Source organism: Rhea americana, unplaced genomic scaffold (genome assembly GCF_003343005.1).
Source record: "Rhea americana isolate MKP2758 unplaced genomic scaffold, rheAme1 scaffold_226, whole genome shotgun sequence".
NCBI lineage: Eukaryota > Metazoa > Chordata > Aves > Rheiformes > Rheidae > Rhea > Rhea americana.
This window is the reverse complement of record NW_028186342.1, coordinates 162996-187414: the sequence shown is the minus strand read 5'-3', so window position 1 is coordinate 187414 and position 24419 is coordinate 162996. Positions and strand designations below refer to the sequence as shown.

The 24419-nt window shown below is 40.7% G+C and overlaps 1 protein-coding gene and 1 non-coding gene across 2 annotated transcripts in view; both read left to right on the top strand.

Annotated features, from left to right (window-relative positions):
- Positions 1–22588, top strand: part of AP1G1 (adaptor related protein complex 1 subunit gamma 1) — a 30502-nt gene extending 7914 nt beyond the window's left edge. The window contains exons 6-22 of the mRNA XM_085305709.1: positions 3265–3360; positions 3861–3941; positions 4234–4332; positions 4732–4787; positions 5734–5847; positions 9558–9698; positions 10290–10344; positions 11918–12040; positions 12389–12478; positions 13001–13128; positions 13727–13831; positions 16132–16273; positions 16714–16840; positions 17317–17418; positions 17668–17828; positions 18758–18856; positions 21363–22588. Of these exons, the coding sequence (XP_085161835.1) occupies positions 3265–3360; positions 3861–3941; positions 4234–4332; positions 4732–4787; positions 5734–5847; positions 9558–9698; positions 10290–10344; positions 11918–12040; positions 12389–12478; positions 13001–13128; positions 13727–13831; positions 16132–16273; positions 16714–16840; positions 17317–17418; positions 17668–17828; positions 18758–18856; positions 21363–21464 (1821 nt within the window). The 3' untranslated portion in view covers positions 21465–22588. The remainder of the gene's footprint in view (positions 1–3264; positions 3361–3860; positions 3942–4233; positions 4333–4731; positions 4788–5733; positions 5848–9557; positions 9699–10289; positions 10345–11917; positions 12041–12388; positions 12479–13000; positions 13129–13726; positions 13832–16131; positions 16274–16713; positions 16841–17316; positions 17419–17667; positions 17829–18757; positions 18857–21362) is intronic.
- Positions 7300–7386, top strand: LOC146595419 (small nucleolar RNA SNORD71). The gene has a single exon (XR_014895940.1). It is a non-coding gene; the product is annotated as a small nucleolar RNA SNORD71 (small nucleolar RNA).
- Positions 22589–24419: the final 1831 nt, after the last annotated feature.

The following is a 24419-nucleotide window of genomic DNA, read 5'->3' as shown; positions in this document are numbered from 1 at the left end:
TGGGAAAAGAGAGAAGAGCTGAGTCCACAGCCTTTAGGTACATTCTTTTCTAGCTATCTATTGTCGTTGTTTATGCTGTGAATGGTATAACACTGATCTGTCCCTAATGCCTGCTTCGTCTGTTTTGTCCCTTTTGTCTGTTTGGAATCCTGCTGTGTGTTAGAATGAAAAGGTAAGAGTTAATTCTTCTAGATGGTGCATGCTTGCATTGAATCTGTAGAGATTTTTCTGCCTCTTATGAGGCAGTGCCTGTTAATGCACATTTTTGATTAATGCCGCAAGCTAATCAACTGTACTTTCTAATGCTTTTTGTGTTCCAATCTCGTCATTAAACTTCCATACTTGTGGCAGCCCTGAATCTCAGTTGTGGCCTTCTGCAAATGTGAGCCTGCTTTCCTCAGGCCCTCTCTCATTTGAGGAATACTAGGGAAATTCTCGTGCACTCCCAGACTGTACTTCTGGGCTTTCTTGTTACCGTAAGCTAGACTTTGTCTTGCCTGCAATATGAGACAACTTTGAGTAATTCCTTTGTAAGAAGTGAGCAGGAGAGGCAGTTATTTAGCCACCTGGAAGTGGGCTCACTGTGCTGCAAAAGACTACTGGGTACAGCTCCATTATTGATATTTTTCTCTGGGTGTAATTTGACTGTAGGGGGTGGGTAGGGGCCTTCAACTGATCTCCATGGCTGTAATGTTTCCCTTTGTTTGTCATTTCCTCAGTCCTGATAATACTGCTGCATGTAACAAAGCAAAGAAAATGTTAATTAGGGTTCCGAGAATGCTCTAGCAGGTCACTCCACTCAGATGTTATTCTGTCTTGAGGAAAGATGATGCGGCATTCTCTGGTTTCCTCTTGAAACAGGCAATACAAAATTCATAGTTCCTTTTGTTTGTATGTTTTGTGAAACACGTTTTCAGAGGACTATGTGATTCCTGAAGAGCAAAGGTAGGAATACAAGGAGACAGTGGGGGAAACTGAGCTGATTTCCTTCTTGCACCACACCATGGAAGTATAGGATGTTACTCCAGAAAACATTGCCAATTTAGTACACCTATGTACAGCTGTTGGGCTCTATAAATCACACTATGCTGTTGGCAATTATCGTTACTGTCCCAGAACTGAAGCACCGTCTTGATTTAATGTTGTTGGAAAGAGTGAACTTTACTATAGGAAATCTCTAATCTGGTAGAAATTCAGTGCTAATACAATCACTGATTCATAGCGAGTTCCTTAGAGTGCAGGAGCAGCCAGTTCCAAGGATAGGAAAATTCATTAAGTCTTTGGGGTGAATTCCTATGGAGTTTCTTTTAGAGCATACTTTGATAAACTGTAATTGTCCTGCATAAAAGGAGGGAGGGAATGATGTGATGCTGGTGCCAACAGTACTCCAGGAATGAAAAATATACTTGGCGCAGCCACCACAACACCTCTGTGTGGTCTGTAACCTCATCTCATAATAATATGAGCAGTGAGAGGAATGGAAGAAATTCTTTCCTATAGGAAAGACTAAAACTTGGAGAGGTCTACAGCTGTATTCCATCTACCAGGAGTGGGTTTTTTCTTAAAGCTCAGTGAGAGTTAGTCCAGCTTCTCTCTCACAGGTTTAGGTTTTTCATAGCATGTGTTGGTAGTGGGCTTCTGTTGCATCCCTGAGACTATTTTCATATTCACAGCTGCTGTGAAGGTTTTCTTGCAGATAAATACTAGGTTTGACGCAGCTTGCCTGGTTTCTGACTGGCGTATTTGCCGTATTCTGCCCTAAACAGCTTACTTGCTGGGCATATGCTTGCTACCAAAAAACAATTCTATTATGCTTCTTCAGAATTGCCCTGATGGTTGAGGCACCCACAGCTGGAAATTACGAAGGTGGAGGGAGTTAAAACCAACTTTTGCAAACAGATGAGCACCTGCCCTACGAGGAAAGGCTGCGAGAGCTGGGCCTCTTTAGCCTGGGGAAGAGAAGACTGAGGGAGGGGGGATCTTATCAATGTGTATAAGTATCTGAAGGGAGGGTGTCAAGGGGATGGGGACAAACTCCTTTTCCATTGCCCCATGTGACAGGACAAGAGGCGATGGGCAAAAATTGAACCACAGGAAGTTCCGCCTGAACGTCACTCCCTGTGAGAGTGATGGAGCACTGGAACAGGTTGCCCAGGGAGGTTGTGGAGTCTCCTTCTCTGGAGATATTCAAGGCCTGCCTGGATGCAACCCTGTCTAACATGCTCTAGGTGGCCCTGCTTGAGCAGGGGGGTTGGACTAGATCTCCAGATGTCCCTTCCAACCTTACTGATTCTATGATTCTTCATAGCTCTGTACAAGTCCTGAAAAAATACTTATGGAGTAGATGTCTACCAGCATACCAGTGCAATCAACATCTGAGGAATCTGAACTTCTTTCTAAAGTTTTCAGTCTTTTCAGTTGGAAAGAAACTTTTAAATATGAGCAGTGTAAATTGGGGTGGTGGTGTGTTCCTGAGTCTGGCAAAAGCACGCATAGTAGCAGTACTTCAGTCAGTTTTTCTGCTGTTGTGCAGAAACCTTCTAATGGCAGTGAACTAAAGAATTTGGGTCAGTTTAGTATTGCAGCTCTTGCTTAGAAATTTGGGATGAAGAGGAGGAGAGTAACCCTAACGCTACTTTCATGGAAGGAGTAGCCTAGCAATAGACCCTGGGGGAAGGTTGGGGGAAATCCACTCTCTGCGTTATTCAGGAGCTCTTGGAGAGGAAGCAGAACACTTGAGCTTTTCTTTCTAGAAACTAGTTTGGATGGAGTGTCAAACTTGAAGCAATCCTTAACAACTTATTTATACAAGTATCTGAAAGGATCAAATCTCTTAGCTGTGCTTGATGTTCCACACAGGTAAGTGATGTGTGCTATATGGAGATTTGATGGTGTAAGAAAGCTCCCAAGTAAGGTCCTGGAATTATCCCATTCTAATAGTCCTAGTAGCCTCCCTCTTTATGAGAAGCTGAATTTCTTGAGTTGGTACTTCTTGAGCATCACCTGTTGCATTCTAGTAGATCTGGTACTTTAAAGATATAATTTAGTTCTCAGGTGCCAGCTTAATTGTTTGTAGTTGTTTGCTAGCTGAACTTGTGGTATTTATATAAAATCTTCCCTAAATATGCAAGCTGAACTTTGTGGAAGAATCTGTAAACTGATCTTGTATCTAAACATACAATTTGTTTTTGGACTCTTGCTTCAAAAATTAGGAAGAAAAAAAACCCTGCTAGGTCAACTTTCTGACAACTCTCTTCTTCACAGCTTGTTCCCCAATTAGTCCGTATTTTGAAGAACCTTATCATGTCTGGATACTCACCAGAGCATGATGTGTCTGGGATCAGTGACCCCTTTTTGCAGGTAAGAACTGAGGCAAAGTGTAATCTGTAGCTTTAGTTCTAGTAGTACTGTCTTTTGAGACTTAGGTATGGTGAAGTATTTACCTGAGCTGTGTTGATTTTTTGATATGATGTCCTTGTATTAGAGCTGATTGTGCACAGCATAGTGCAAAGATGCCTGACTTTAAATTAAACAGCGGTAGTCATTCCCTATCATTTTGTGGAAACTTAGAAGGAGAAAGAAACAATACCTGTGTTGGTCTTTCAGACTGTGCCTATGGGGTAGTGGGAGTACTCTTAACAGTTCTGGGCAGTAGGAGAAAATATAGCATAGGTCTGTGCTTGCTGGTAAAGATCTTATTGAGGTTAGAAACAAATCCTCATTTTGCTTTGGAACAGAAAGTCAGGAGCTTGTCTTGCTTCTTTGCCACTCCTCAGGAAGTGTACTAGACGTTCAGTAGTTCTCCTATGTAAAGCACTTCCATCTAGTGAAATTTGCTTTGCTTTACCTTTGTGACATAGGTGCGAATCCTGCGTTTACTAAGAATTCTAGGGCGAAATGATGATGATTCAAGTGAAGCAATGAATGATATACTTGCACAGGTGAGGTCTGCAAGGTTGATAATCAGCCTAAACTTTCCCCTCTCGTTTCTTACCGATTCAAATTTGGCATCACTGGGGAGGAGACAGCTACTTGCAGTGCTGGGGTGAATTTTGTAATCAGAGATGAGTGTTCTTAGGCATCACTGCTTGTTTGCCAAAGGTCAGCTAGTTTAGCTGCCTGCTCTGCAGAACAGCACAGAAGGGGTCTGGCTGGTGTGCATTGGAGTCATTTATGATTTATGTTATGGGCTTTTCCTTTTCTTTTTTTTTTTTCTTTTTTTACCCCATCCAGGTTGCCACTAATACAGAAACAAGTAAAAATGTGGGAAATGCTATCCTCTATGAAACTGTACTGACTATTATGGACATAAAATCTGAGAGTGGACTGAGAGTAAGTTACCTTTGCCAGGATATTTTTTTTTCAAACCTTGTATTAGAGGGAGTAACTCACCTAGAAGACACATTAGGCAAAGTCATTTCACCCAAAGGTAGCTGCACAATTGGCTCTAGATAAGACTGTAGCCTTAAAAAAAAGGGGGGGGGGAGCTGGAGGAGGGAGTGGTTGGAAAAACCCTTCTGCAGACTGTTCCCTTGAGTGCAGAAGAGAGCCCATGCTATGTTTGTCTTGGCTTTGCCTCTGCTTAGCTAGCCTGTGGAATTATTTGTGTTATGCTTTCGGCCAAGAACCCCAGTGGTAGTTTTGCTGCATTACCTTTAAAAGTCATCTTGAAACAATGGTGGAGACTAGCAGCCTTCTCTGATCATTTACATTCCCTAAATTTTTCTGCAGGTGTTAGCCATTAACATCCTAGGCCGTTTCTTACTAAACAACGACAAAAATATTAGGTAAGTTGTGAAGCATTTTCTGGCTGCACCCAGTTATAAATACTTGGGAAGGAGTTAGACAAAGATTATGCTGAAGTAGAGCTTCCTAGGAAAGTATTAGGAAGGTATTAGGAAGTGCAGTTGGTGGGATTAGTATCACTGATGAGTGGGGGTTTTTTTGTTTTTTTTTTTCCCTTGGCACATTCTTTTTTTTTTTTTTTTTTTTTTTTTTTTTTTGTGTTTTTTTTTTTTTTTTTTTTTTTTTTCTGTCAGAGGCTTACTATTGCCCTGCCCTTCTCAGCTGGTGAGTCTGGGGCCACAATCTAATTCTTAGCAAGTGGTTTCTTAGTCTGGTCCAGAGTATTTTATTGCAATAGCCTGTGAATCTCCTGCCTTATCCCAACTGTTCTCTGGAAGCATTCAGTTCAGGATTGGCACTGGAGATCTGATTTTTTTTTTTTTTTGATTGCGTACTGTCAGCAACAAAGAGCCTGTTTTGTGATTTCAAGAGAGTTTGATTACTCTGAATCTGGACATGGAATTTATTGCAACTGCCAGAATGAAGTGCCATCTCTCGGAATTTTGTTTGCAGATCATGGTACAGGTAGAAGGCTCTAGTCTTGGAAATTGCAGCTCACATGCTGATTTCAGAATGTGAGCTGAGGAGGTCTAACATTTAATTGCCTATGCATTCCAAAATGTTCCATGAAAACAGGGCAGTTGTCATAAGCCCAGAAAATGGACAAATGCTTGTCTGGGCAGCAGGATATTGTTAGGTATTTTACACTTCTGTGTGGTAACTGTCCTTTGGAGAGGCCAAGTAGTTCCCTGGAAGACTTCCATTTGTTCTTGAATACAAGAGAACTCCATTCTGTCACAAAACAAAAGACGACTAAATCTGGGGGAGATTTGCATAGAAATGCACAGCTGCTGTCAAGTGATTTTTTTTCCTGTGTCCTTATCCCAGATACGTAGCTTTGACGTCATTGTTGAAGACTGTACAGACAGACCATAATGCAGTGCAGCGACACAGAAGCACAATTGTGGACTGCCTGAAGGATCTTGATGTCTCCATTAAAAGGTAATTGAAATATCAGTGAAATAGACTCTCAAGATTGACAGCTTCTGGAAAGTGAAAAGGATGTAGAAGAAAATAGTATTGGAATAGTGTAAGGAAGACTAGTGTTAATGCAAACCATGGTTCCTGCTTCAAAAAGGATGATGATAATATGCAACCACTTTCATGGGGAAACTGCTCCTGCATTTTAAGCATCTTGGATCAGAGAAGAGAAGCACTATAACTTTTTTTCGGTCTGCCTGAATTTTTCCAGAGTAGAATCAGTGGAGATTAGATTTTGTGCTCGCAAGAAGATTCAAGGTCTCTGCTAAAGCATGGTCCTAATGAAAGCTACACTGACCTGCTCAGCATTTTTCCTCTTTTCCAGATGAACAGGCAGTGCTACCTTTGTTCAAAAGCAATGTTATGCTCTTCAAGTCATGGATGCTAGATTAAATATATGTTAGCAAATGGTAGCACCTAGGCTTGTTTGTTCAGGTCTTTTGCTTTCAAACAGTTTCATATTGTGTATTCGTGATATTCAACTGTCATTTAAATAGTGATATGTTGGTACTTCTCTGGCCAGTGGGAGAGCTTGCAACCTGATAAATCTCACTACTGCTCACTGCAGAAAGGTTTTTTCCCTTATGCTTAATCTAAACTTCATCTGTTTCCTCTCATTGCTTTGGTTATGTTCCTTTTACTCATAATCCCTAAAAGTTTTTTACTCATTAAATCTAACTTTCTCTTATTTCTGTCAGACATTCATAGGTAGTCTTGTTGTCATTTTTGCCAGCTTCTGTGGAGTTCCTACTGCTCTAAATGTTTCTCCTGAACTGAATCTTTCAGCCTGTTGATTGGTCTTTCTTTTAGAACTCTCTCCTGCTCATCAGTATTTTTTCTATGACTGGTGATCTGAGTGCATACGATGTGTGCCAGAGTGATAGGGACTGTCACACCCCTGTTGCATTTTGTGGAATATGTCTACTGCAGGCCAAAATTTCATTAACCTCTAGTCACATTACAAATATACTTTTGTTTCTTTCAGAATTGCTGCACATCCTCTTTTTTCCACCCTGTCAAACAGTTACTAAATGTACCATAGATGTTCATACTGACAGACTTATCAAATTCATGGCTCTATTTTAATCTCTAGATTTTTAACAGTGCTGTTTAATCTTTCTGATTTCTTTCCTATTCTGGTCATACTAGATCATTCTGCTGAACCTTAGTTTTAATCATTTTGTGATGTTATTTTGTAATCTGGCTTTAAAATTGCATTCCATCCCAAAATGTAATTTTGCATCTTATGTGCTGCGCAAGCCTGACTGTTGCTGCTGCTCTATGCCAGAGCCTGCATGAGTCTGTGGAATAGAAAAGCCCCACCTAGGTTTTGGATGGAAGACTGCAAAAGCATTTTATTGGTGCCTACTAGAAAAACATAAGTATACTGAAAACAATAAAGCTTCAAGTCTGAGTGCTGTTGGAGGATGAAGCCTTTGAGTGATCCATCGGCAGAGCATGATGTTGCCATGCTGACACTCGTGCTACTGACAACACGCTGACCTCATTGAAGCAATATGCTAACTGGATATTGGAGACCCCAGGGAGCAAGTTCTAATGGCTGGGACCCCTCTTTTCGGTGTTGCCATGCAACAGCACAAGAGGCAACAGGCATGAATTGAAACACAGGACGTTCTGCCTGAGTATGAGGAAGAACTTCTTCACTGTGAGAGCAACAGAGCGCTGGAACAGGTTGCCCAGGGAGGTTGTGGAGTCTCCTTCTCTGGAGATATTCAAGGCCTGCCTGGATGCAACCCTGTCTAATATGCTATAGGTGACCCTGCTTGAGCAGGGGGGTTGGACTAGATGATCTCCAGACGTCCCTTCCAACCTTACCAATTCTATGATTCATTTGGTATAATGTGACTGAAAAATTATGCATAAACACGAAAGAAAGGTTAGGCGTAAGGAGTTGGGAACTGATTGGACGGATGAAAATTCTAGCAATTCACACAGGCATAAGTATAGATAATAAAAGCTGACAGTTTAGTTGTGTATTTCTACCCTAATTCTGAGCACCTTTACTTTTAAAATAAATTATTTCCATTCCTTTTCTCCCCCCCCCATCCTCTCTCTCTCCCTCTCTCTCTCTCTCTCTCTCTCACTCATTCACTATTATTTTGGGAAAAGGCCAAGTATCACATTTACAATTTCCAGTATTGTAGAAATACTTCTTACTAAAGTAGTAGTTAGGGAGATGTTAAGAAGCAGTGCTAACTAGATGTTTTCAGATTTTTCAAGAACAAATAGCTTGTGCCCAATACCATTGGATTGGACAGTATGTCTAGTGTATTTTGTTAATGTATCATTAACACAGGGAAAATTTTTAAGCAGATGAGAAAAAATTACTGTTTCCACGTAGTGACAGGTTGTCTAGCTTGATACTGGAGCAAGAAGGTATCAATGGAACTGCTTATATGTTTACTGCCAGTGAGTATGTGACAGGATGGCAGCCTTATTCATGTCAGTCAATGTGATTTTAATGAAAAGGTTAATTTACTTAAGGTTAAGTAAATTTTGAAATCTGATTTGTTTAAGATAGAGAAGGTATATAAATTATGCAATAGACTTTAGGCCATTTTGAATAATATTTTACAACATTTCTTTTACAACAAAGACTACACAGTCATTGTACATAAATAGTTCAGAAAGTGGCTAGATGATTTTCAAAAGCTAATTGAAATAGAGGAAGTTTCTAATGTACTATAAGGATCTTATATATGTTCTATTAGTTTGTGCCAATGACAGGCAGAGAATAAATTTCCTGACAGTGTGGTGGAGACAAAGTTTGGGAGTGGGATTTTCACTGACACTGAATGTTCATACAGAGTAGCCTGTATTGTTTAGTGAGGCTATTTTAATGCCTTATTTTAGTGCATTTTACTATAACCAGTTGCCAAGGCTGTACAGTCATAAGCCCAGAAATCCATCACATTTAAGATAGTAGTCTTCATTCCAAAAAGCTGGAAAGGACTGAAGAGCTATGCTAGATCTAACTACAGAAGCTTTAAGTAGAAGGGCTAAGGGCTAATCCCTGGCCACTGGATGAACACAACAAGGAATACTAGGTTGCCAGCACTCTCTCTAGTTGTGGTATCAATTTATGGGAATAACATTTGAATGGATTCTGAAAAGAGCATCAGGATAACTCTGGGTTCTAGAAATCTTATGTAGTCTATCTGATATGATATAATAATGCTTGTCTGTTAACATTTTATTTGGAAATAAATCTCTATTGTATAACAATTGGAAGAGGTCCCTTCCGGATTTAGGATTGCTGAAATTGGAGGAAGTGTGCTGTAGCTTGGATAAGTTTTTTTTATTATTATTATTATTTATTACAGTTTTGTGTCAGATGTGACCAGCATGTAATTCCAAATACCTGGATGGTCAGATTTTAAGTGATAGACTGTGGTTGTTGAAAGATATTTCTGGCCTTTCAGATGTCTGGACAGTTGTTTCTAGAAGGTGCTGGAGACTCCCCTCACTTCACTCCTATTTAGTTTTTTCTAGTGGGTATTTAGTGTGTGTCTATGACCTGGAAAATACTTGTATGTTAATTGTGGAAGGGCATTCTCATAGGATTAATGAAGACTGCTTTCTTCTTTGAATGGTGAGTGCAGTTCAGTAGCTGGAAGATAATTCATTGTTTTATCTGTCTCTTGCCCTAGGCGTGCAATGGAACTGAGCTTTGCTCTTGTTAATGGGAACAATGTCCGTGGAATGATGAAGGAGTTGCTGTATTTTCTGGATTCCTGCGAGCCAGAGTTCAAGGCAGACTGTGCATCTGGAATATTTCTTGCAGCAGAAAAGTATGGGGTCAATTTACTTACTATTAATTTTTTGTCCATCCTGGGAATTATAAGCATTTTGTGTGTCATTATGCTTTCCCCTCCACATGTGAAAGAGAACATTGATTTTCTCTTGTTCATTTGCTGACCTGTGTTTAGTTCCTCAGTTATACTCACCGTGAGGAACAGGGCACACCGCTTAAGGTGCTCTGGACCAAGAATTTATATGGGCAGGCATTAGATTATATCCCTTAACTAGTCTAATGTATTGATTTCTGTTACTCTTTGGAACAGGTGTTGTGTTGACACATGTGCATCCCCCAGATTAGTTGTACAGTGAGATGATCCTATGATTTCATTACTGTTGTGCCATAGTAATCAGCAGCCTGACCTTGAATTATTGTATGTGCCAGGTATTGTTGTGTATTCATTCAGTCTTCCAATGTCAGCATTAATACAAAATGTCAAAGAAGGACATGATTTATTGGGAAGCAGTGGGCCAGGAGGTGACTGAAAGGGGAGGCTCTGATAATTTTGTTGAGCTTCTTGCTGTATTGGATGATAACAATTATTGCTCTATAATTTGTGGGATTTTTTATTTTATTTTGTCAGATATGCCCCTTCCAAACGCTGGCACATAGACACAATTATGAGAGTTTTAACAACGGTAAGTGGAGTTCCCTCTCTCTTGTGTGCTTGTACAAAAATTCTTGGGTTCTGTAGGAAGTTAATCATCATAAAGTAGGAGATGGCTATCAAGGCTAACAGGTAGTAAATGCCACAATATACAAAGACAGTGTGCTTAAATGAATATGGTAGTGACCTAAGACTGTCAGTCAAGAGGTAAATATGACCAAATGATTTTTAGAAAACATGTACAATTTCAGAAACATGTAAGACTATGTAGCAGAGTTTGTGTTTCCGTTGCAGTAATCACATTAGCTTACAGGTCTGCACAACTCTTGTGCTGTCTGTGCTTCTGATACACAGTCCTTTCAAGGAAGAGTGATCACAACCCTAAGTGACTTAAAGGAGGAGGGTGAAATCATGTCTTGGAACTCTTCCAAACTGAATTTATGAAAGCTTTTTAATAGAAATGTTATCAACAGCTTTACTTGAATCTCTTTATAAACATCACAGCTGATATGGAAGTGGAGTAGCGTTTTAGCAAACCAGAGGGAAGAGACTTTGCCAGTTTGAGTTGACAGTGTATTCCCTGAGCAAAGGCACGGGAAAGGATTTTATCATTGTGAATGTTAAAATTTGAGTTCTTTCATCAAGAGATGAATTTCTGGCTTGTGTGCTATTGTGCAATCCTGTAACAGAGAGAAGTAGACTGGGAATTGATTTCCATTAGAGGGTTAGCTGTGAGAATTGCTTTCAAATGACTCCTTTTGTTAAGGTAACTTCTTCCCCTAAACTGCTGGAGAAGCCATTTATGAAATTGTATTTATGAGACTACCTATTGCTCACTCTTCTAGGTAAACATCCTGTCCAGCCTACCAGACTTAGGATATGAAAACAGAATGATGGTCTCTGACCCTTGTTTTGGCTAGCTGGTTTCTAGATTAGTTGACCTAATTGGGCCCACTTAGTTTCCTTCTTTTTGCGTGCTCTGTTCTAAGTGCCAGAGGAATATCCAAACAGAACAGTATTTGAGCAGTGTATATCTTTCCTTCAGTGCCAAAGCTATGTGACTGTGTTGCCACATTTATTTTGCCAGCCTGGAAGTGGGCTGTTCCCTAGCTCTGAACTCCATATTCGTGTCCTCTTAAGAGTGCTAGGCTGGCAAATTCCTGGGCCTTGTGCTGATTAGCATGGAATCTGATTGAGAAAGTGATTGAATGAGGTGTCTTCAGCCACCAGATTTTATTGCTTTGACTAAAACTTCCTATTTCACCAAAGCTTTTTCTCTGTTGCTTTCTGTTTCTTCTGTGGTTCTAAATCACAGGGTATTTGTATCTACATCCTGTCATTTTTACAGACACTCAAAATACTGATAGCTATACCAGAGGAAAACTATACTGAGTACTTGATGAAAATGTATTGTCTTGTACCAATCTGATCCGGCTCAAAATCAGTTATGAAGTACTTCGTGATGGAAGTGTTTTGACTATTATGTGCATGCATATCAGGTGGCCTTCTGAAGGATATCAGCAGATGCTGGGTGTTATTGAGAGTCAGATGGTGAAACCTAACAACTTTTGTGTGTCTCTTGACTACACAAATATTTCTTGCAGGCAGGAAGTTATGTTCGTGATGATGCTGTTCCCAACCTGATTCAGCTAATAACTAATAGTGTGGAGATGCATGCCTACACTGTGCAGAGACTCTACAAAGCCATCCTTGGTGATTACTCTCAGGTAATAACCAACACTGCCAGCTTCAGTTTCCTTGTTATACTGCAACAAACATGTTTCCTAAGTAGCTCAAGGTAAGTCAACATCGCACTGAGGCCAGATTGCAGAGAAGGCATATCTTCTATTGGTCCCTTCTTAAAAACAAATCTACCTACCTTCTTTTTAATTCTCATACAGAATTCCCAGTCAAATCAAATATTCCTTTTTTCTTCTGCCATGGAGAACTTCCTTGACTGGAGGGAGGACTGAGCTTGCTCATGAAAATGGTGGTGATTTACTTCATCATACAGCCATCTGTTTGTCTCTGAAGTGTCCTTTTTTTGTTTGTTTTTTTTTCCTCTCTTCCAATAGCAACCCCTGGTGCAAGTGGCCTCCTGGTGCATAGGAGAGTATGGAGATCTTCTGGTGTCTGGTCAGTGTGAAGAAGAGGAACCAGTCCAGGTAGAGCTTGATTAAAGGAGAATGAGTATGTAGTTGACTGAGCCTGGAGCTGCTTGATAGACTGACTATGTTAGGGGAGTGCTTGCAGCACTTACTTAGCAATGACATACATGGATGCTGACTGACCCTGCACGGGAATCTCTTTTCCATGCTACAGGCATGCCCACTCTGTACACACAGCCAGCTTTGTCTCTGAGGAATGCAGCTACACTGGGCAGTGTTCTGTGGTTTCAGTGCTAACCTAGCTTGCACAGTATCTGCCAGGGGTTTTAGCTGTGCTTTTTGGTGATAAATCTACCCTTCAATGTGTGGGACAGGAACTGTATTTTAAAAGTAATATCATAAGATGTCTACCTACAGACACTTGGCTCATGCATTGTGAACATATGCTACAGGCTCACAAAACTACTGAGGAGGTAGTAAACACCCATTTAAGAGAGAGGCAGAGATTTACAGTATGCCCTGGAAGGTTTGCTGCAAAGCCTCTCTCTGTCTCAGCCTAACTTTTCTGTACCTTTTCAGGTAACAGAGGATGAAGTTCTTGATATTTTGGAAAGCGTCCTGATATCTAATATGTCTGTATCTGTTACACGAGGCTATGCTCTCACTGCCATCATGAAGCTTTCCACAAGGTTCACCTGTACTGTCAAGTGAGTTTTTCTTGATGTTGTGCTGCACAGGGCTTTGTTGCAAATATGTAGGCATCAATTGTTTTCAGCAGAAGAAAGTATTATTTGCACATGTTTTGCTTCCATGGTTTAAAAGGCTTTTTTTCCTTGTTATTTATTGGCTTTTACAGTCCTTCTTTCCTTGTAGGCTGGACTATTGCACCAATCGGTACCATTTTCTCTGTATGTGGATGGCCTGTACTCTGTGTGGGCTTAACACATGTTGCCCTTACTTGAAAATTCCCTAATGGGAAAGCAACGTCCACATCTTTCCAGTTTTTCTCTAACAACGGAGTGAAAAATAGCTGCATTTGCTCCTGGTGGCTTGTCTATGGACATTTAGCTCTAGCGTGGTATAGCCTGTGGTATACTAAACAGCTGCTGTTTCTGTTGTGAAGAGACAGAAAAGTTCAAAAACTGATGTTACATAGATATTTAACAAACCAGCAATGACTACTCTTTTCAAATCAGTTACACAGGACATCTATTGAGCAGAGGCCAGATGGTGATCTAGTGTCTGACACACACTAATCCCTGGCTCAGTTCTGGTAATTCTGTGGCTTTTTATTTTGCCTGGCAGTCGCATTAAGAAGGTGGTCTCCATTTACGGCAGCAGCATTGATGTGGAACTACAGCAGAGGGCAGTGGAATATAATGCACTTTTCAAGAAATACGATCACATGAGGTAAGTGCTGATGAGCTTTGGTGTTTGAAAAAGCATCATTATAATCTATTATGATCTCCTATATTAGTGCAACTAGAGAGCTTTACCCAGTGGTGCTGGTACGATTATAGAGGAATTAATCTTTGATTACATAGGGTTACTGCGGGCTTTGATTACATAGGGTTACTGCGGGCTTTGATTACATAGGGTATCTTGGGAAAAGATATTCTGTGATCAGTAGCTTTCTCTGCCAAAACATGGATATTCTTTTTGAGCTTGAACTTGGCTAATTTTCACTTCCAGATGTTGAATCTTAAATCTACTAGCTGAATGAGCATCTGCAGATAGTTTTTTCTGTGTCAACATTACCACAGTCATTATTTTAAATGTCATGATTTTAAAACTTCTTTGTCATAAACATGAAGAGATCCATTGACCTTTCATCTTTTAGGATATATTGTATTCTGAACTTGAAATAATTCTTCTGACTTAATACTTTGCAGTTTTCAGAATATCTTTTTAATTTAATGTATCTTCATGTAATAGCTGTTAAAATTTCAAGCTCTGCATGCAGAGGCATACCAGTTCTCTGCACCATTCAGTGTACATGTTTTACAATCTATGAGCATGTTAGCCTCCTTGCACCTTATAATATAGAGGTCCCATCTTCATTGTTTTACTTCAGTGGTTGTTTCTGTATGAGAAGGCTTTAGTTATTGCAGCAAAGTAGATTTTGAACTCTGGTTCTTCTCAGAATAGTCATTCCTCTGCTGTGTGCAGTAGTTTGCTGTTGATACAAAGAAGCATTGCCTCTATTCCACGATGCACATTAAATTGGAGGAGGCCTCTGGCAATTAACTTCATCTACTCTTGAAATCTTTCCATAAAGTTACATTCTTAAACGCTATTTTAAAAATAGGTTGTTTGGGTGTGAGTATCTTGGGGGGGAGGGAGGGGGTTTCCTGATCTGGAAGAGCCAGAATTGCTGTGTTTGTTTAAATATGGTGGAGTAAGATGGCTTAGGTGGAGGAACAACCATTTTAGAGTCTACATCAGACGATGGAGTGAAAATGAGTGTCACTGGACTAAATACTGCCTGTGTTCTTAGGGGCTTACAAACCTTGTTTCAAAGGTTTTTCACAGTTGCTTTTTTCCATACCTGCCATCTTATTCACTACTACTGTGTAGGACACAACAGGACTATGATTTTTCTCTCGTTCCTATTCCGTTTAGGATCCATGCAGCTATTGTAATTCTTCCCTTGGAAGAGTCATATGAATGAGCTAGGGCATGTGAGTTGCCTACAGCTTCATATAAGGGCTTGTGAATGAGTTACAAAAAAATCTAGCATGAGAGACTTTTGATCTTACTTAACCATGGTAGACATCAGTGTCTAGTGATCAGCTGGCTTCTGATCAAATGGCAGTATATCCATTCATAGTTTTGGAAAGCTTTGCACTTTAGAAAAAAGTGTGTGAACTTCATTCAGTTTTACAGAAGAACATCAGTATAGGGTTTTCTTTTTTCTTTTTTCTTTTTTTTTCCAATTGAAAGTGTTGGTGTTTAACAATTTCTGCTCATTAAGACTTTGCTCATGGTTGAAAATGCAGTCTGCTGTTGGATTTATTGACACTGCAACACTTTCAGCCCAAAAGATATGTAGACAGCATGACTTCCCCGTATTACGTGCAGCATTCTGTGTCTTGATCCACAAGAGAAATGGGTTTTTCTATATTGCAGACTGTTTCTTCATATATGGACTTTTTCTTGTTCTCTGTTTTGGTGTCAGTATTTTGGATGCTAGGCCTCTTCTCCTTCAGTCTCTGTATCCTTTCAGGAGGATACTCTGAAGGACTAAATTTCATCTCTTTGGAAACTGGAATTTGGTTAAATGAGAGCATGATGTTTTGCTTTTCCAGCTTTGTCTTTTGTTCTAATTGGTTATCTTCTGCAAAAAGAAATCAGTCAGCCTACGTTCTGACTCAACTGTGTGCAGAACAGAGCCATCAAGTATCCTGTGCCTGCAGTTATTCACCACTGCTCAGTTCTTTAATCCTCAAGTTCTGAGCTTGTTATCCTAGCCTCACAGTGGAAACTATGTGAAGGCTTGTCCTGGCTCTCAGCTGATGTGTTTACACTGATGCAGAAGTCAGGGATTGTCTCTGACCAGCTTAAGCTGAGTCATGCAGTCTTATAATTCACTTGTATTAGAGCTAAAAGGAGAAGGCAGATTGTCTTGTGTACATCAGCTCCTGAATGTTTGAGTACTTGGATTGGGATCCAGGAAGATGGCACAGTGTAACTATGTCAGCTTCTTTCAGGCCAGCCCTGCTTGAGAGAATGCCAGTAATGGAGAAGGCCACCACAAATGGCCCTACTGAGATTGTACAGACCAATGGAGAGGCGGAGCCAGCAGTGCTGGAAACCAAACCTCCACCTACTGGATTGCAGCCTACTAGCCAGGTAATGGAAACTGGTCTAGAATAAATTTCCACTGTTTATCAGACCACTGTACTTACCACTACCTTTTCAGCAGTAACCTGAGACCATCTCCTTCTCCCTCCCTGCTTCTTAGCTAGTTACGGCCTGGTGATGACTGCATCATATCTCTGCCCTGATGGTTCTAATATTAAGAAAACACATGAGGATGGGTTTGTGGTGAGGAACATGAGAGCAGGATGGGATAAAGCCATGTAAAAGCCTGACCTATCTCAGTGTCCACCAACTCTATCCTTTATTGTCATTGTGGTACTGAGAGCATGGAAACTAGATCTTTCATGGGGCATAAGACTGGCCAGCAACTTTATTAGTCTTTAAGCTGAGAGCAACTGGAATACATTATATTTGCAAGGGAAAGCAATAAGAAATCGAATATGTAACTATTTTGTCCACTCTTTCATTAGGCAAATGATTTGTTGGACTTGTTGGGGGGAAATGATATAACACCTGTAATCCCCACGGCACCTACAAGCAAGCCAGCTTCTGCTGGTGGAGAGCTTCTTGACCTCCTGGGAGACCTCAACCTAACAGGTGAGCAGGCTGTATTTCTTGAAAGTCTAGATCCTCTCTTTTGGGGTGAGATGTCAGTCTGATTGCCAAAGATAGGAGAGGTAGCTAGCAAATGTTACTCTCTATCAAGTCACCATTCTTATTCTTACCAGAGCCCATATCAGCATACAGGTGAGAGTTAGTGAATGAAGTTACAGGTTGACTCTCTCTGATTAGATGGTGAGACTTGGGCATTTTCACACTCCAGCCTGGAAGGCTGTCAGCCTTTCCAGAGAGGATCAGGAGGTGAGAGAAGTTCATTTTGTTTGGATGTCTGCTAGGTCAAGAGGAGCCAGTCCCTGCTGGTGAAAGCAGAAGGGGAGAATGACACCATAGATGATACTTTTAGAACTTCCTGTATGGAAACATGATATGCTGCAGTTGATCTTTGAGAAGGAGTAATTAACCTTTGTCTTCTGATACCTAAATTTTATATTTCTTCAACATTTCCTTGTTAGGTTCTCCTGTCTCTGCCCCTACCCCTGCTCCCCAGATATCACAACCTCCATTCCTGCTTGATGGGCTTTCATCACAACCTCTCTTCAATGATATTGCTGCAGGTATGGCCATGTAAATCGTAAGCTTAATATGCAACGGCACCTGACTTTAGGAGGAAAGATGGACTGATAACAGAAAGTGAGGGTCTGGGAGTGTTTGGGAGGGAAGTGTGGAAGAATAATACAGGTATGGTGGAGGGGAGAGTGGTTCATCTTCAGAAGAGTTCAGGTCTGGGGTAAGGTGAATGAGCTCCCTGATGCTATGAGTGATCTCCAGATTCTATAGATCAACTGCTCTTATGTTTTTTACAGGAATACCCTCAATTACTGCATACAGCAAGAATGGGCTGAAGATTGACTTCACCTTTGAGAGGTCAAACACCAACCCCAGCGTCACTGTAATCACAATACAGGCCTCCAACAGCACAGAGCTGGATATGACAGATTTTGTTTTCCAAGCTGCAGTACCAAAGGTAGAGCCGCTTAGGGCAACTGTGGTAATGGGTTGTAGTCCAGGTGCGAATACTGATCTCTACATTTCTATAGATAAAAACAAACAGCATGGTAAACAAGGTAATAGAAGCCTAGTTCTGTGAGTTTGAGCTTGTTTTGCTTGGACAAGTTTTTGCTTTAATTCACTACATACTAAAAAGGTCGCTAAACAACACCCAGGAGAAAGTTAGGTCAAAAGGAAGACCAAGACACCAATCTCTCCCTTAGTCTTAAGAAACGTGTCATGATTTTTACAGGTATTAATACGTGAAAAAATATTTTGAAGTTATTAGCTGCTTATAAAAGGAGAAATGAAGAGTTTCCAAATGATGACTAGCAACTATCCTCCTTTAGTTAGTGGATTGTCCTTGCCTCTCCTTGCGCAAAGAGATGGCTAATGCCTAGTTTGTAGTAGAGCAAACCTTTAAGCAGGGTAAGATTAGAAGGTTCTTTAAGTTTGGAAAAATATATTCACTTCTGGGAATTAATAACGGCCTAACTTTAATACATCTAGGTTTCGTACAAGCCACAGGAAGTAATTAGAAGGGAAAATGGGCCTCGAAGTTACAGGTGTCCTGAGCAGCCTTGGCTGTTTCTCTGGGTGTGGTACTTCAAACAGTGCATAACTACTGACTTGGGCACACTACAGTAAGCTCTTGACCCCTATTATTTGTGCCATGTGGATCTTACTCATACAGCATGTTTGTGGGCTAGTGATTTTTTTTTTTTTTTTTTTTTTTTTTACTGGATAGGGAATTGAAGCAGTGATTATTTGACTTCTTGCTCCTGGCAATATATGTACAGCCATTAATTTTCTTTGCCTTCTCTTGATGCAGAGAAATCATTTAATTTATATTCTTATTTGATTAGGCATCAAACTGTTTCTGAAAAGCCTTTGTCCTTTCTTCAGACATTCCAACTGCAGCTCCTGTCTCCCAGCAGCAGTGTCATCCCTGCATTTAACTCGGGGACCATCACACAGGTTATTAAAGTCCTGAACCCGCAAAAGGTGAGTAATTCTGAGAACAATTAAGACTATTGTCTGGAAATTGAGCATTTAATTGTGATTGGTTATGGATGCATCTCTGGGGGATAGGGACTGATAGTAGGGAATGATGTGTTTTAAAGACAGTCATTTTGGTTGGGGTCTGGAAGAAGTTACGAAAAAGGACTCCTTGCACCTTTCATCTTTCATTTGGCCATACTGTTAAAACAGCTTCACTGCTTCACTGTCGTCTGGAATTTCTAGAGTGCTTCTGCATTAGCATGGTTGTTAAATTTTTAGATATCCCTTCCAAAGGAGCTGAACTTTATTTTTGTAGTGTTGTGTAAATTAAGTTTAGAAGGAACAGATAAATGTATTTAAGGTTCTTTCTTGCTAGCTGCAGGAATATTTCTTAGTCTTTGTTGCCCAACAATTGCTTGACCCATAATCTTAGCAAAATTGATTGTATTCTCAAGTTGTTGTTTGTGTCTAATATGTGGTGAGAGTATTTTTAAACACCTTAGAGGAAGAATCTTTAATTGTAACTTAATAGAAATTCCATTTGTTTTATATATTTATTTATATTTGTTTTATGTACAATCTTCAGAGATAGGTATTCAGGACTAGGAGAAAACAGACTTGAGGGCATGACCCACATGTCCCTCTTAAAAGAGGTTTTGCAAGTATGGAGAAGGCATCAGAAGGAAGATAAAATAGAGACCACTGTTTCCTCCTCTTTGGAACAGCCTTAAGATCTTCCTACCTTCTTAAGTTTTTCACAGATTAACGTTTACATGCTGCTCTGGATATGTTAAGTATTACTGATAGATTGATATGCAAATTAGAAAAATTCTCTGATCTCAGTGAAAGATTTCATTGAGGTGACTGTTTTCTACTGCATAGCTTTTATAATTCCTATGCCCTTCCCCTTATCTCCATGCATTGTGTTCTCCACTGCCCATACATAATAAGATTCAAGGGGTAATTGTTCTCTTTTGTATTGTACATATCTGAATTTTTTTGTGGGTGAAACTCTGTGGTACTGGAGGGCACTTTTTAAAGACAACTTTAAAGTTATTTTCTGAACTTGGGAGGTTTTAGGAGTGTTCCTGTAAGGTGCCAGGAGTTGCAATATGTCCATCTCAGATGGACCCACAAGCCAAAATGTACTCAGATAGCTGGATGCTTCCTTGTTGGAATACCAGAACTCTTGTGAACACTTTGGAATGCTGAAGTGCAAAATAGTATTTCACTGCCCTGTGCTCTTGACCGCTGTTCATATAGTTCTTCTATATCAGGCATTTGTGCATCTCCCACTGTCTTTTAGATTGCTACTCCCTGAACATACAGCTTTGCAAGAACATTGTCCAATAGATAGCATAGTTACTTGGAATATTGAGGGAGGGAACTTCAGAACAGCTTTACTGTTTAGGAGGTAGCTTTTTTTTTTATCTTGTCATAGTTGAAAAAGGCCTGTTCACCTGGAATGGCATGGACTGTGTCATTCTGTCTTGAAGGTGATGATAAAGATAAGAACTGTGGTGATCAAGTTGAAACACTGGCAGGTCTTAGCTTTGAACTCTTTTCAGTGTGGATGAGCAAGGTAGCATTTGTACAGTAGAATCGCCAGCTTCCCAAAACAGCACAATCTGATAAAAACTGAAACTGCTTAATATCAGTCTACTAATAATAAAGGACAGTTTCTTTAGGCTGAAGCTGGATGGGAGTCTTTGTCCTCCCTTCCTCCATCTGCTGTTTTTGGATATTTCCCTCTAAGTTTTGCCTGGTATGGGGAGAAGAGATAGAAGTAGCGAGCTTTTTGCTGTTCTTTCTAGTGTTTCTGCAAACAAGGCTTTTCGAAAGGAAGGAGAACAGAGAACCTGGCTGGAGCATACTGTGCTCTGATTATTATTAAGGGGCACCTAGTATCTGGATAACAACTGGCTGAGGGAATATAAAACAGTCTCTGAGCTGTTCCGTTATTTACTCACACCAGGAGGAAATACTCTTAAGAGTCTCTGTTTCCAGTCTATCTTAGGCTATTTCCTCCAGTGCTATTGAGCTATGCAGTTCTTGAAGTTCCCAGGCCACTTCTGCTTCACTGAGTGATGAACAGCTAGCATGGGAAATGACAACTCTCCCTTTGAGCCAAAGTGCAGAGCAGCAGAGTCCAGACCAGTCTCCTGTTTTTTTTTCATCGTTAGCTGGGATTTGAAGGCAGTTACTATTGTATTTAAGGCCTGTAGTGCTTAAGAGAGCAGGACCGGTGCAGAGAAATGTGAGAAGAAGCTGTGCTATAGGTTTTCTTAGCAAGCTCATACCTGATCAGAGAACTACAGTGAGCAAGCAACGTTCTACCAAATTAAGCACTTATCTACAGTGCCGTAGCTCATCCTGGGGCATCTTTCCAGCAAGCTCTTGTGGTGAGGAAAATTCATGTTTTGCTCTTCCGGGAGTGGGGATGGACTTGCAGGGAAGGATTCATTAATCTTTAATGAAGACCTGATTTTTTTTTTCTTTTTTCTTGTAGCAACAACTACGTATGCGGATTAAGTTGACATATAATCACAAGGGCTCAGCAATGCAGGATCTAGCAGAAGTCAACAACTTTCCCCCTCAGTCTTGGCAGTGAGGCTCTGGCACCATTCTTATTCTCACCCTACCCAATCAAAGGAACTCTGGGAAGAAGGTTGTGATCCCTGAAAATCTCCCAAACTGCACCATGGGCATGGGGAACAGATGAGACCTGCTGATGAGGAGGAATTTTCCTGAAGTGATTGCTGACTTTGAAGCATATCTGTTAAGACTACTCTCCTCTCCTCTGCTGATGAGGCTGGCTGCTTGTGGAGGCTATTCTGCACTCCCTCACACATGCATTCACAGCCAGAAGCAACATTCCCTTCTCCCCCCAAAGAAACACAGCTTGGTTGGAAGAGAAGTCTGGAATTTCTTGCAGGGAAATTTTCTTCTCTCTGCAGCAAGTGAACAGCTGCCCCTTCTTTCTGCTGTCCCTTTTCCCCTGGGGAGGGCAAGGTGCATTTTCATTCATTACTAGCTGGGTTATCTTCAGGCACTTTCATCTGGGGCTCAGATTGGGGACTTAGAGAATGTTAGGGTGCCCTGCCTCTTTCTTCCTGTATCCCCTTTGTCTGAAGGGGTTGGAGGCTTCTTGTGGCCTAATCTGTGCATTACTGTATACACCTACACCTCTTAGTTATGCGATACGTACCAAGAGCAAGTCAGGCCTTGGGAGTTCATCTGCAAACCTGGGACAGTGTGAGAAAAGAGGTACCTGGTGATAGCTGATCAAATTGCTTTGGTGCTGTACTTGAAAGAGAAGCCCTGACACTTGAATTTCCTTTGCATTCTATCATTGGCTGCAGCTGTGCAGATTTACAGTCTGTCTTCTGTAGCTGCCCCAGGGAGTGTGATGTATGAAAGATGTAGAGATCCAAGGAGCAGCTGGTTTACTACCACAGACATTTTCAAAGCCTTTAACCTGTTGACTTTGGTTTGTGGGTAAAAAGGACGTGCTCAATTTTGTAGATCACTCTGAGCAAGGGCCCTGTTGCCTGCTGGGAGACTCATCAGAGACTATACTGCAAAGTCACTTTTCCCAGTTATTCCAGACCTCCTCCCAAATTTAATTTCCAGAGCCTGTTGTAGATCCCTGGATTCCATTTGAGTTTGTTCTGACTGGGACATTTGTGTTGTATCTGTAACATTGGCACTGAAATAAAGACCATGCGGTTTAAAGAGTCCTTTTCCCATTTTGTTACTTAATTGATCCTTATAGTTTGCTCCCCTTTCAGATAAATCTATATTAGTTCAGGTTCATCCTCAGACTGAAAGAACTGAACTGATTTACTGATTCCCGCCTCCCCTTCAGTAAAGGCCAGTTGTTTGAGTATGTGGGACCAAAGATGTGAGGTCCGGTACTCTTCAAGCATAGCAAACAGCCATGTTGAGTCATGCTTCCTAGTATGAACTGTTGTTCAAGTAGCGATGTTCCATGAATTCTCATGGAGATAACGTATAGGACATAGGCACAGTGTGAGAGGACTGTTCAGGTGTTTAGCACCCTTCAGGGAGGAAGAGGGAAGAGCATATCTTGGATTTTCATCTATGAGTGTGCTGGTAAGCTGAAGGTACTTCAGTTTCCAAACCCAATGCTTTCTCAAAAGAAATTGATGGTACATCATCTTTCTATTACAGGGCTTTCCAGATGGTTATCATTCAGTGGTGTGACAGCAGGCTTAGGCCCTGGCCTTTATGTGGCTACAAAAGTACTAACATTTGGCTCCAGTCCTTGCCAGAAATACTGCAGGAATGGTGCACAGTGTATTTAGGGAGAATTAGAGGACCTATTCTGCCCTTAAATCGAGCAGGAGGCCATTTTAGTTTTTCAAGTTGCTTTAGTTTTAATTGCATTAAGCAATATGACACTGAACTAGTTGCATCACTGACTTCAGTGTTTATATGTGTGGTGGAATGAGTTTTTCCTGGAGGACATTTTTGCTGCCTTACTGAGAAACCAGTTAGAGCCTTTGAATTAGAGAAGAGATATATTATTCAATTGAACTGGCATCAGCAAGGGACTATAAAATCTAACAAGAAAAACATGATTGCCTTAGAACAGAACTGGTTCTGGGTTGTGGCAGGATTTTGGTTTGACTGTTAGCAATTTGGTGCTCTGCTTCAGCTAGATGCACAATGAAACAGGCAATTGTGTACAAAATGACCCAATCACAGTCCATTCTTGGGTGCTGAGCATCCACTCTTGTTAGTTCAACTGCAGTTGTGATTACTCACCACCCCACCAGCTCGAACTCTCTAGCATCAGAGATTGAGCATGTGGAATCTAGACAAATGAGCTTTGAGGGTGTCCCAGACATGATATCAAGCTAATGGAAAGTCTGTGCCTTAGTTCCTGAAAACCCCTCGTTCTCCTTGGAGATCTGCATGTGGTCACTTGTACTGAAGGCTGGCACAGCTCAATCTCTCTTCCTTTTTGTCAAGAGCAGCACTGCTGCAGAATTAGATGAGGAAAACATTAGTAAATGGTCTCTCTCCTGGCCAGTTTGTTGCAGCGTAGGTGGGAACAGAATATCTGGTGCCTCTTGTTGAACTTGTTTTCCATACTCTAGAATGGGTGGATTTTGTAGTTGGTCTGGTAAGCTTGTTACAGATAAGTTCCTCCTCTGTTCTTGGCTACTACAACCACCTTTGCTCACAAGTGTGTGTTCTGAGGATGTTCTGATGTTCTGCCTGTTGTATATCTGAATCAGACTAAAAGAGATGGTGCATGTACCTGAAGAATATTCTGCTTGAAGCCATCCTTTGGTTTTGAAGTACTTCCTTGTAGCAGCTGAACATTCCTGTTGTCCCTGAAGTTCTTTCCTTTCCCCTTACTAAGGGGATAGGATGCTAACATTGTCCCAAAATGAAGGCCAGGTTTCACATGTTCCCCCTCTTCAATACTAGTTCCCTTTGCTTGTTCCTTGACTCTTGGTATGTCTTTTAACCTCTGCTGCTACTTTTTTTTTTTTTTTTTTTTTTTTTTTTTTTTTTTTTTTTTTTTTTTTTT